This window comes from Phocoena sinus, chromosome 4, assembly GCF_008692025.1.
Source record: "Phocoena sinus isolate mPhoSin1 chromosome 4, mPhoSin1.pri, whole genome shotgun sequence".
Lineage (NCBI taxonomy): Eukaryota > Metazoa > Chordata > Mammalia > Artiodactyla > Phocoenidae > Phocoena > Phocoena sinus.
Window position 1 is genome coordinate 38,362,366 of NC_045766.1, and position 13,382 is coordinate 38,375,747.

The window sequence follows — 13,382 nt, forward strand, 5'->3', positions numbered from 1 at the left end:
AGCTGTTTTTAATAGTGGTAATGACTACACTTGGGGCAGATTGATGTTGATCAGAAACACACATTTTAAAAGTTTTTAATTAACAGCATTCATTTTATTAACAGATTTTCTGGAACACAGAAAACTTCCTTCATTGAGAACTGTGTTTGTCCTTTGTCCATTTATCTGTGGGGTTGTTGGAGTTCTAATTGATTTGTAGAAGTTCTTTAAATACTAAGGAATTCAGGCCTAGGTCATAGGTATCACTAATATTTTTTTTCTCAGTTCCTACACTGTGTGTGTGTGTGTGTGTGTGTGTGTGTGTGTGTGTGTGTGTATTCCTCCTTGTCAGATAGCGTGTGCATGGGCGATTCTGTTAACTGCACACCATGTTCTCCAAAGGGCCTGTCCTCTTGGGTCACATGTACCACCTCCCACCCCCGTGTTTCCTTCTTGGCATTGCAGGAGGCAGGGAGGAAAGTCTTAGTTAGCAGGGTCTGGCCCCCCCGACCAAGAGTGTCCCATATGTCATGTTTCCTAGTTCCTTAGCCATTGCTCAAGTGATTGTGAGCATTTTTATATGGAGAATTTAGTTTAAGAAATATAAAAAATTATAGTGACTTTTAATCACATGAAAATATTCAGAACAGAGAGTGAGAGGAAATTGATACAACATTTTCTTGGGCTATTTGCAATATCTATCAAAATTAGCAATGCATGTACCTTTTCACTCAGCAATTCTACCTCTATAGTTTATAGAAATGATACATTCACACATGTACACAGATGTATGAGAATGTTCCTCTGTATGTGGATTGTAAATTCCTCAAATATCTTATTTTCTGCTCTCCATCCCTAGAACAGTGCCTGGCACATCTTGGGCATCAGTACAAACTTTAGGAAAGAATGAAGAGTAAGAGGCTGGAAAAAAATCTAAGTCCCACGGCTGAATAATTACGGTACTTCCATCTAGTGGGATACTGTACAACTATTAAGGAGTGAGATCCAGGCGTGTAGATATTGAACTATCTCTAAGGTATAATGTTAACAGACAGCAAGGTGTAGAGTAGGGCAAATTGTGCGCTACTGTTTAAAAAGAAACAGACATACACATATGAGTACATAAATGTGGAAACGTGCAAAGATGTCTGAAAAGGTTCATAAGAAATTAGCGATAATAAGATGGGAGACAGGGGTGTGAGAAACTTTACTATATACCCTTTCGCAGTATTTTTTTTCTTAACGTGCATTACCCATTCTAAATAACTACATAAATGAAATGCTGTGTATGAATGCACTTTGTATCAGTTTCTTCATCACCATTTCTACAGGGACGTTACAATTCTATCACTCAGCATAGTCAGAGCAAGCCTGACCGCACCTTATACATACAGTTCAGGCTTGTCTTCCTGCCTCTGCACCTCACCCTTCCAACACCCTTCTTTTGCCTCAGGCCCAGTCATTTTAATAGGGTCAAAGTCTTGAGCCCAAGAGACCTGAGCTCTGATTGAACAGATTGCAGGCACTGGCAGCTATTCAGTGTGCAAAGTAGAGGCATTTAACAGCCCTGAGTATCTGCACCTGCCCCCTTCCTATGCCTTTGAGTAATAACAGGCCAGAGAGCTGAATGGGAGGGTTTCGAGAGGCATTGACTGTTGGCTTCCCTCCTCCAGGAAGGAGGGGCTGGGATGCATCTTCCCCGGAGGTGGCTAAACACAGGCTTGCTGAAGTACCCTCACCAGTGGCCTGACGGGACCCGGTCATGATGTGCAGAGAAAGAAAGGCATGGTGACACGGCTGTCATGGCTATTCCCAGCTCTGCTGGCTTTTAGAGAGTGTGGATGAGGACTCAGGGGCCAGTTCCCTGACCTGCAGCCCCATGTTATTTATCCAAGCCCTGAGAATACACCTGAGAACAGGTGGAGTCGAGTGGGCATTCGGCTCATCTGAGGTTACAGAAGTTGGAAGAGCTGAAAAGTTTATCTCTGCACAGATCCAGCCCAGAGCACTGTCCAGATTCTCCACCCTGGGACCCCTTTGGACAACTGGGAGGGGGGTCTTGTAAATGAATTTTTGATGAAAATTTCAGTTTAAGGTTTTTTACCATCAGTCTCTTGTGGACATATTTGGAAACACTATCATGTTTCTGTGAAAATGCATTATCAAATAAAATGGGAGGAAAACACCTTTTCTAGCAAAGAAAAGCAAAAGAGCAAAAAAAAAAAAAAAAAAAAGCTGATGCCTCCCAGCAGTGTTCCCTCTTCCTCTGGGTGATGCAGCTCTGATTTTCATCACTGCCTGCCCCTCTCCAATGCTGCTGAATGCACCTCACTCCAGGGGCCCTGACTGGGCTCCCCCTCCACCCTTACACCCCTGGTCGTTGTAGGGGGCTCAGGCATAGGCTCGGGAACTATTTGGGCAAGTGTTGGGCTGCACCCAACAGGCCAGCAAGCCTTGGAGTTGCCCAGCCGTGAGACGGAAGAGCCCAGATACAGCGACAGAGACATCAACAGTTTATCAGATAGGGGAAACTTACAAGTCTGAAGCAAAAGGTCCTGGAGTGACACCCCACTGTGTACAGTAGGCAAGACACCGCTGCAATCTTCACTGCTCTGGGGAGAAGGAGGCTACAGTTTATGGGGGGAATTAACATCAAGTTGGCTCATCAGTTACCAGGGAAACCAGTGCCTGGGACAGGAGGCAAGCATGTAGGCAGTTCCCGATTAAGCCTTATAATTGAGAGGACTGGTTGGTGATGTGAGTGAAGCAGGGACTGGTCAAGCAGGGGATGTACAGAGAGCACGAGAATAGCCATCTTGAATGGCCTGACCGTACAGCGAGTGAGTCACGAGGAGCTGTTGGTGGGGTCTTGGAGAGAAGCTCCCTCGCTCTTCTGAGACAGCATGTTCCTCCCTCCCTTGCGGGGACTTTGAGAGGAAGCCGTGGCCCCAGCAGTTGCTGGTGCCATCTTGCCATCCTCGGGGGTGCGGGCCTCAGGATGAAGGCCGAGGTGAGGCACAGAAGGAAGCCAGGTCCTTGGGGATATTACTGACCTGCTGGCTCCCGGCCTACCTGAAGCCTGCCCTATCCAGACCTTTCCATTATAGTAGCCAATATGCCAACTTCATTGTTTAAGCCAACTGAAGCATGCTTTTGCTGCCCCAGTTGAAAAATTCCTAACGGATTGCTGAGGTAGGTACTACTGCAGGAACCAAAGAGCTATAAGACTGCCCTTGGGGGTCTGCTCGTGCCAGGGACAGGGAACACCTCCGCTGCCTCTAACCTGAGGAGACCATATTGGCAGCTTCCACCAGCGTCAGGCTGAACCAGGTGGTGAAGGGACACCCTTCCCCCAACGACTCCCAGCCTGGCTGTGGACCTCCTCCAGCCACAGGGGCCAAGCCAGGCCGTGAGCCCAGATGCGAAGTGACCTGCCCAGGCTGGAGAGCTGTCAGATGCACTCGCTCAGGCTCTACTCTAAGAAGAGCAGACTCAGGAGGAGTGCGACGGAGAAAAGACCCTGCTAGAGGAGAAGGAATCCCTAAGATAGAGACTGGAACCCGGGCCATGGCTCAGAGGAGGGTCCAGGGCAGCACCACCGGGGTGGATGGGATCTCTCGCAAAGGCCCGAGTACCCTTATTGACAACTTTTTCTCCCGCCATGGAGGCTTAGAGAGCAAAGTCTATGTCAGTAACTAGAAAAAAATGAAGACGTCCCCTATTTGTACGCGGGTGAGTTTATGTGCCATTACACGTGATGTAATGCCACAACTTCTCCTTTCTGGATACTGATGTCGGCACAGAACATCTCTAAGAAGGACAGTCAGAAGCTGCTAACAGTGGAAGGGAGCTGGGGGCAGGAGGGGCTAACTCAAACTGTAACTCTTCGGTTCCTTTCTGTTTTCCTTTGCAGATGACACAGCGGCTCAGAGCTCAGACTTGGAGCCAGGCTGCCTGGTTTGAAGCGCAGCTGCACCAGTGTGAGCTGAGGCCAGTTGCTTCACCCCCACCCCGTGCCTTGGGGGTACATCCTCCCTCACAGAGTCGTTGGTGAGGCTCACGTGCCCTAATATCTACACATAAGCAAAGCACTTCACAGTAATGGCTATGGCTGAGATTATTGTTATTAACTTTAAAAATTTAGGTGTAATCTTTTTTTTTAATTTCATTTATTTGGCTGTGCCGGGTCTTAGTTGCAGTATGTGGGATTTTCAGTTGCAGCATGTGGGCTCTTGGTTGCTGCATGCGGACCTAGTTCCCTGACCAGGGATGGAACCCGAGCCCCCTGAATTGGGAGCACAGAGTCTTAACCACTGGACTGCCAGGGAAGTCCCTGGATGTTATCCTGAAAGGAATGCAATCAGCTGTGGATTTCTTTTCACAAATGATGAGAAGAGATAGCAGGGACTAAAAACTGCTGGGTCATTATATAAAATCTTAGCTATTACTTTTAGCCTTCTTAATCTCATCTTTTATTGGAGCTATTGGCAAGTCAGAAAATGTGACTCTCTATTGCTTTTTTATTCTTCACCGACCTAGGTGAAGGTCGGTGGAATTGGGAGAATATGGATAATCAATCCTTGACTATTGAAAGCTGCTTAACCGTAGCTCAGGTGTGACCGAGATGATCCTTATCTCCAAGCCGCGGAACTAGAAATGCTTGTGGAGAAAAGCGTTGTGCAGCTCACCTGGTTCTTTGGGTTTGCATCTAGCATGCTCGAAGTGACCTCTTGTCTTCTGTTTTGGTTCACCCTGCAAACCTGCACATTTTCCATGCTGTATCCATGGCCCACAACGTCTCTCCTGAAACCCCTGGAGGGAGACACTTTACTGGTGATGGAAAGAACAGAAGCCCTGCTCACTCCATCCGCTGTCCTAGACATTTGGCTTCTTTATCTCTCCTTTGAGGGTGCTTGGAACTCGTGGGGGAATTCCCTGTGTCCTCAACGCAGGGTCCATAAGCTCCCTGAGGCTCACACTGGCTGCAGCAAGTCCCCAAAGATGGCCGTTTGCTTTGGGAAGAAGACCAGTGGAGCTTTCAGTGTCATGCCCACACCCCACCAGATCCTCAAGGGCAAGGCAGAGGCTTCAGTGCCAAGGGCACTAGATGTAGGTCTAGGTTGCGGTGGGACAGCTGACAATTGTTTTCTGAATCTGTGAGGGTCAAGGAGAGAGCATTTCTAGCTAAATCTAGTGAGACTCACACAACTGGAGACAAGGTTCTTTCTAAAAGAGATGTGAGGGACTTCCCTAGCAGTCCAGTGGTTAAGACCTCACTTCCAACGCAGGGGGTGTGGGTTTGATTCCTGGTCAGGGAGTTAAGATCCCACATGCCTCACAGCCAAAAAACCAAAACAGAAGCAGGGGACTTCCCTGGTGGCGCAGTGGTTAAGGATCCGCCTGCCGATGGAGGGGACATGGGTTCGAGACCTGGTCCGGGAAGATCCCACATGCCGCGGAGCAACTAAGCCTGCATGCCACAACTACTGCGCCCGTGCACCTAGAGCCCGTGCTCCGCAACAAAGAGAAGCCAACCCAATGAGAAGCCCGCGCAGCTCAACGAAGAGTAGCCCCAGCTCGCCGCAACTAGAGAAAGCCCACGCACAGCAACAAAGACCCAACGCAGCCAAAAAAAATAAAAATACAAACAAAAAATAGAATTGGTATTGTAACAAATTCAACAAAGACTTTAAACATTGTCCACATCAAAAAAAAATTAAAAAAAAAAAAAAAGAGATGTGATAGGAAGCAAAATGGTTGCATTTATTCTTGTTAACCGAGGAAAGATTTTGTAAGGCCAAGTGGCCCGAGGCAGGGGAACACAATCAGATTCACAGGTTGCATCAGACCGAAATTCTCCGGACCACCCAGTTCCAGAAACTGCCCTGGAGACATTCCGGACCACCCAGTTCCAGGAACTGACCTGGGGACTTTGAACCCGGCCCAGCCTCGCGGCCTTTCGAGGGGCGGGACCAACGGTCCCCCAGGATACCCGAAAAGACCACCAAATAAGGAATACCCTGCGCCCTCCCAGATTCACCACACCTCTTTCCCTTCTTCCCCTATAAAATCTTGCCCAACCCTCGCCCGGGAGCGCCCTTTCTCTGGGACCAGTGAACCTCGCCCGGGAGCGCTCCCTAATAAAGCTCACTTGAAGCTTTCCTCTGTTTCGCGGTGCCGTTTGTTAAGATCCGACCTTACAGATTTCACATGACACAGTTTAGGTAAAGACTGACATGGATGTGTTTGGAAGCCTTGAAATCCAAGTGAATACGGTAACCAGCACAATCCAATAGAACTTTCTGATGAAAATGTTCTACCTCCACACAGTCCAATATGGTAGCCACTAGCTACAAGTGACTACTTAATGCTTGAAATCTGGTTAGTGCAAAGAACTGAATCTTAAATCACATTTAATCTTAATTGATTTAAATATACATAGTCACTTGTGGCTGGTGATGATCACATTAGACACGTAGTTATAGACAACTGACTTTCACTACAATAATGATTTGGGGAAAGAAAGTAGTATTTTGGGGAGCTGTGTTTCAGACACGATGCTGGATACTTTCTGTAACGGAATTATCTCATTTAATCCCCACAATTTAGAGGGGTAAACTGGGGGCCAGAGAGAGGTAAGTGACTTGCCGAAGGTTGCATCCCTAGAGGGGTCAGGGAAGGGGTTCACACTTAGGTCTGGCCCATTCTTTCTCCAAGCACCATTTTGTATGTGCCACAACCAGGGAGACTCAGGATGGACTGGAGGGGTTTAGGTTACAGCAACAAAGCTAATTAAGGCTGGAAAATATGACTTTGTGGTTAGGGAAGTTGGGATTATCTTATTTCAAGATAAGAATACTGAAGGAAGCACTCAATCTTTAGTACTAAATTGAAAGATTTAACTTTTGGAAGAGAGTGGCAGGCTGCCTCTGGCACCACTAGCGAAAGCGGCACTTAATTCTGGTTAACATGGGGGCCGTGGGAGAATGTAATAAAGTCTTAGTTGTATTGTGGGAGGCACTCTCTCCACATCTCAATGAGCCTGAGTGGACTTATGTCCCCGTGGGCCAACTCTGGTGCAGGAGGAACTTGACAGCCTTAGGACACTGTGTGAGTAGCTTAGGATAACCAGAAACTGGTGGCTTCTAAAGCAGAAGCCTGTACCCAGATGACACGTAGATCTCAACACTGGTGTTAGCAAAAGCACACAGTGTGGACAGCCTCTCTGCTGGACCACTCTTGATGCGGAGTTATTGCCAAGCTTGAGCAGATGAATAGAACTGTTATGCAATTCTCTGCTCCACTTACCTGTGGGCATGAAACAATTCTTTAAAAATCCACCATGTTTCACATTTGAAACAAAGTAATTTAGATTGTGTAGCTTTGAGGAAAAAAACAAACTCCTTCTCTTGCAAAGATTTGACAACCCATTTTGACACACAATTGCCAACAGATAGTTTTATAAAATGTAATGAAATGAACACAGTCAGTATTGCATGTATAGGATTTTGCAATTTTCCAAAGTAAGCCCTCATTTTTGGCATGTCACGCTAGTTAAGAACACAACATCACTGTAGACCAGTTATACATATTATGGTGAACTTGGCATGGCCTTTTGTTTTTCCATCACTCCCTTAAGACAGGATGTTTGCCATTCTGAGAATGAATTAACATTCTATTCAGTGATCCGTAAACTGTGATGTGAAATAAATTATAAATTGGGACCGTTTTAATTTCCCAAGCAAAAAATATTTAAACTTGAAATTATAAAGTTTACTCCTTCCTATTTGAGAATATGCATTACAGAGTGAAATAAAGGAATTTAAAGTGTTTCTTTCCTGGCAATAATCGTAGAATTTTACAGTCTTCTAAGAAAAATCTCCAGTAGTTGTTAATATTTGTATACCATAAACTTCCTGGAGCAACTGACTTATGAAACTGTTAATGACACTACTGTTCACCAATCAAACTTGCATAGAGTGTGTTATCAGTGAAACCAAAACCAACTTCACACACCACAGACGGAGGCATCTGCCCACGTATGGCAGCCTAGATAACACAACAGTATGTTAGAAAACCCACATTCCATTCTGCTTTTCTTTCCCTCCTTACCATTCTTTCCACTGGTACATTACAGGGCATGCATCTAATAGTGAGAATAAAGTGCTGATAAGTAAATCATCTGAGTAATACATAGATAACACAATTGCCTAGACAATTTATATACATACAGAGGTTGGTTGTGTTTCTTAGAATGTAATGATGCAGTGGGTGGATCTTCAAGGCAGGAAACTATTCAAGGCAGGCTGGATTTGTGGTGGGTTTAGAAGAGACAGCAAGTTGGGAGAACATCAAGGGGCAGGCTGTTTCAGGCAGAAGGGGTTTCTGAGCAAGCAAACATGGGGCTGCAGTGAGGCTGGCTGGAGTGGCGCCAGGGGCTACCTGGGGTAAAGCCAAAAGGTGGAAGACCTGGTAGCCCAGAAATGGGATTTGTTCTTAGAGGTTCCTCAGAAGTTCTGCACACCTAGGCTGAAAAAAACATACAAGTTGGATCATAGGAATATTCATTTTTGGAAACAAATGTTCATGCAAAATAGTTTTCATTGGTAATAGAATTATGACCAGGTTTTAGGATAAGGAGCTATACTACTGCTGGTGCTGGCTAGAGTGAGATTCTTGCCTTTTTATTCTTTTTTTTTTTTAATGTTGAGCCTTCTTTTAATTAATTACTTTTTAAAAATTTTTTGGCTGTGTTGGGTCTTTGTTTCTGTGTGAGGGCTTTCTCTAGTTGTGGCAAGCGGGGGCCACTCTTCATCACGGTGTGCTGGTCTCTCACTGTCGTGGCCTCTCTTGTCACGGAGCACAGGCTCCAGATGCGCAGGCTCAGTAGTTGTGGCTCACGGGCCTAGTTGCTCCGCAGCATGTGGGATCTCCCCAGACCAGGGCTCGAACCTGTGTCCCCTGCATTGGCAGGCAGATTCTCAACCACTGCGCCACCAGGGAGGCCCTGTCTTTTGATTCTTAAAGGACAAACAAGTACAGTGTAGCGCAAAGGGCTCTTGTTTGGGAGGCAGGAGGAATGAGGTCTAGTCTCAGCTCAACCACCCAAACTGGCTTCAGTCTCTTCTGTGTAAAACGCCAGGTGTGGGATGAATGCGATGATAATCAGAGGGAACTGTCAGTTTGGAACACGGTGGTTGTACCCTCCTTTAGCTGTGCCTACCCAGTGCAGGGAGACTTGCTAAATTGTCTTTTCTTGGGACTAACCTCAGTGACATCTTCCCACCTTCTATAAGAAGCCCTGTGCCCTCTTAGTAGCATGCAAGTATCACGTATTTTAGATTTAAAAAAATCCATCCCCCTCCCCATCAATGGTTTAATGGATAGGCCTATCATCTGAATTCAACAAAACAACTGAATGTTTGAAATTGGGTAAATGAGATGACTCAGATTTGAAATGGTGAGTAAACTGATGTAGCGCTCAGGAGAGTCTGGGTTCCCTGCAATAATGAATATGCCAAAATCTCAGGGCTTAAAATAGCAAAAGTTTACTTGCCGTTCTCACTATGAGTCCATTACCGGGTTGGCCGGGGGCCAACCGGGGCCAAGCTGATGGAACAGCTTCCTCAGGAGCCTGTTCCTTGCTGTGGCTGAGGGGAAAGAGAGCAGAGACAACTGTCCTCAGGCTCGTGAAGTTCCTGCCGGAAGTGATGTCACTTCTGCTCACCTTTTATGGGCCAAAGCACATCACATGGCCATGCCTAACTTCTTCAGAGGGTGGGAAGGTACAGTATCATGACGTTCCCCAGGAGGTAGGGAGCTGAAAGTATCTGGAACAGCACAAATGCCTACCACCACATAAGTGCCAGGAGAGGCCCAACTTCATCATGAGTCTTTTGTATAACGTTATTCGTCTGCTAGGCCTGCCCTAACAAAATGCCACAGACTGGGTACATTAAATAGCAAACATTTTTCTCGCAATTCTGAAGGCTAGAAGTCTGAGATCAAGGCTTGGCAGTACTGGTTTCTTCTGAAGCCTCTCTTCTTGGTTTGTGGATGGCCGTTTTCTCCCTGTGTCCTCACATGGCCTTCCCTCTGTGCCTGTCTGTGTCCTAATCTCCTCCTCTTATAAGGACGCCAGTCATATTGGACTAGGGCCCACCTTAATGACTTCATTGTACCTTGTCACCTCTTTAAAGTCTGGGGGTTAGGACTGAATTTGGGGTGAGGGGTGGGTGGAGTACAATTTATCCCATAACAGATACCATGTTAAAATTGGGGCCTGCCTCGTTAATTGGGGCTATGACAATGCTAGGAGTACGCAGAACTTTTGGATACATCTTATCCCTATACTTGGTGCCAAAACTCTAATGAAATAAACTTCTGCAAATCATTTCTTGCTATGACCTTTAAGACAGATGCTGTGATTCGAATGAAAAAAAACTTTTTTTTTAAGAAATGTAAATTCAATGGCAGGCCTATAGAGAAAGTTTCCCTAATTCATCGAACACCCTAAACTCTTTCTGAACTTATTAGATAGTACTGATTTAACTTTTTACTGGCTTAGTAATTCTCTTGTGATAGCTATATGGTAGAAAACCACAGACCAGTTAACTCTTATTGAATACTTCCCTGCTATTAGACACTGACCTAGGCTAGGGATTCTCAAACTTGCCTATATATCAGAATCCCAGTAGGTCTGGGATGGGCCTGAGGTTTTGCATTTCTACCAAGTTCCCAGGTGCTGCTGGCGATGCTGCTTCGGGTCCAGGGACCAGGCTTCAAGCAGGGCTGGATTAGGAACCTGTGGCTGGGGTGATGCAAAACCAGCTTCACGTGCCTTCTCATCTGGGTGCCTGTGTGTGGGGGTGCTGGGAGCTACCAGGTTAATGTAGGTACGCACACTGGCACCTTCCAGGCACTGGCAGACAACAAGCCAGGGAGAATCATCTAACCAGGACTAGCTCTTCTGTGTTTCTTCATCACTGCACAAACCATGTAACTAACCTTCCTCACTCTGCACAAGGCCTGCCTCCTCTTGGTTCACTTTTCAGTCATTCTGGTTTTGTTTTTAGAACAGAGGGTCCTGGTAGAACATTCTTTTTAACAGTTATGCCAATTCCACCAGTCTTGAGAAAAAAAAAGACTTACCCCAATCCTTTTACCATTTCCAACCGTGCTGTTGTCACAAACAAAAATTCCCTGGGCCCAGGGTTAACTTAGACCAGTTCTGCTTTGGGTGTCACGGAGCGCCCTGCCGAGACACAGCATGGCAGCCTGTACTCACTCTCTTCTTGACATCCTCGTCCTCCTATTGGGGCTGCAGACTCCGGCCCTGCCATTAGGACTGGTGGACAGCCAAGGAGCAGGGACAGCCAGGGAGGTGACAAGTGTATATGCCCAGAGGTGGCTAAGGCAGACACTGTTCTCTGCCTACCCAATATCCGTTCTCCTTTTCTTCCTTACTAAGCAGATCTCAGTGTCGTTCAGGGTGGCAATGTGTCCCCTAAATGCCGTGGCAATGCCCTTGCAGCCAGCAGTAGCTGTGTGACCCAGTACTGACCGATGACATCCAAGGAGTTTCTGCATGGGGCTGCCAGGAATGGCTTTTAAAAGGGGTCTGGCTCAGCTGGGGTGCTCTTATGCCCTTCCCGTTCCCTTTTTTTCCTTCCTGGAGTTCAGGTACAAGGCTTGGAGTTGCAGCAGCCACTTTGCTACAAGAGGTGCACACTGAGGAAGTTGGAGCAGGAAGAAAGAAGGAGCCTGCCTCTTGAATGACTTCCCTGCAGCTGCTGATCTCCAGACTTCCTCTTCTGTGAGAAAACAAACCCCTTACTCAGCGAGGCCTCTGTCAGGTTTTTGGTTACTCAGTTACCCGCGAGGGCTCTGCCTCAGGCAGCATGGTGTCTGGGAAGGAAAAGAAGTGACTGGGAAAGGACATGGGCATGCTCCCTGCCACTGATGATGACGAGAAGTGGTAACCACCATTTCCTGAGCACTTACTGTAGCTCAAGCACGATGCCAAGCCTGGAGTTGAAAGGAATCTCAGGCAACATCCAGCCTTGCCCTTTCCCCTGTGGATGGCAAACTCGGAAGTGGCGAGGGGGTTGGAGGACTTGCATGGGAGCTGGGAGCCGAGCATTCTGTATAGAAAGGGTAAATCATGTCTCCCAGTTTCCAAATGTATCAAGACACTGCTGTGATTAATGTAATAGAATAATATATATCAATATGTAAAATGATATATAATATAATATATATTAATATAATAAAAGCATCACTGAATGCAGAGGTTGTGACCATGATGAATTTTCTGGTGCGTGTGTATTTAAAGGGTTTTCATACCCCAGGAGTCATGACTACCTCCTCATGCAGACCTGTCCTGTGCTGTTCCTTCTCCTGAGAAAGTTCCCTGGGAATCTCAGGGCCTTTCTTACCTGGAGTTCAGCTCTGCCTCTGGGTAAGTTCTACCACTGATCTGGTCCACATGAGGGCCATTGAGAATAAGCCCCTCCAAATATTTGGAAATCAGCAGTCGTATGTCCTGGCACCTCTTACCCCATTGTCACCTCGACCTAGGGTGACAGCTTGTCCTGGTTTGCCTAGGATTATCCCAGCTTTAAAACTGAAAGCTCTGGGACTTCCCCGGTGGACCAGTGGTTAAGACTTCAGCTTCCAATGCAGGTGGTGTGGGTTCGAACCCTAGTCGGGGAGCCAAGATCCTACACGCCTTGTGGTCAAAAACCAAAACATAAAACAGAAGCAATACCATAACAAATTCAATAAAGACTTTAAAAATGGTCCACATCAAAAATATCTTTTAAACAAAACAAAACCCTGAAAGCTCTGTGTCTGGAAACCTTCTCAGTCCTGGGTAAATCAGGATGGTTAAGGGCCTAACCCGTAACTGTCTACCCTTTTTCAGGTTAAGCAATGTGTTTCCTAAAATGTTGGTAGTAGAATGAGGTATCTCCTCCCACCCTGTCTCTCCTCTCTGGCACACTCCAGCTTGTCAATGTCACTCGTAAAATGCAGCACCTGGAACCAGAGACAATAGTGTTGAGTCCAGCAGACCTGTCAATGCAGTCAATCTGTTACCAACTGTACAACCATTGGCTCATAACTGTACACGTGGTCAATTAAAACCATAGGGCTTATTTCCCTCAAGTCTGGTTTCCCCGCTCTCACCCTGGATTTGGCAATTGGCTTTTTCGAACTAATTGCAGTTTGTTTTATTTTTGTTGTTGTTTTGCTTTTTTGTGTGTGTGTTTTTTGCGGTACGCGGGCCTCTCACCGTTCTGGCCTCTCCCGTTGCGGAGCACAGGCTCCGGACATACAGGCTCAGTGGCCATGGCCCACGGGCCCAGCCGTTCTGCGGCACGTGGGATCCTCCTGGACCGGGG

General features: G+C 46.6%; 1 protein-coding gene across 3 annotated transcripts in view; it reads right to left on the bottom strand.

The window, feature by feature from the left end:
- The window catches only part of RARRES1 (retinoic acid receptor responder 1), a 110,225-nt gene that overhangs the window by 48,307 nt on the left and 48,536 nt on the right, over positions 1-13,382 (bottom strand). For 2 of the 3 annotated variants that reach the window (XR_004349738.1, XR_004349737.1), the window contains one exon: positions 2,516-2,591. Coding sequence is in view for 1 of the 3 variants with exons in the window: in XM_032631028.1 (XP_032486919.1) it covers positions 2,516-2,632 (117 nt within the window). In the remaining 2 variants the exon portion in view is untranslated. Of the gene's footprint in view, positions 1-2,515; positions 6,930-13,382 lie in introns of those variants that run through there. The other variant, XM_032631028.1, reaches the window with a different exon arrangement.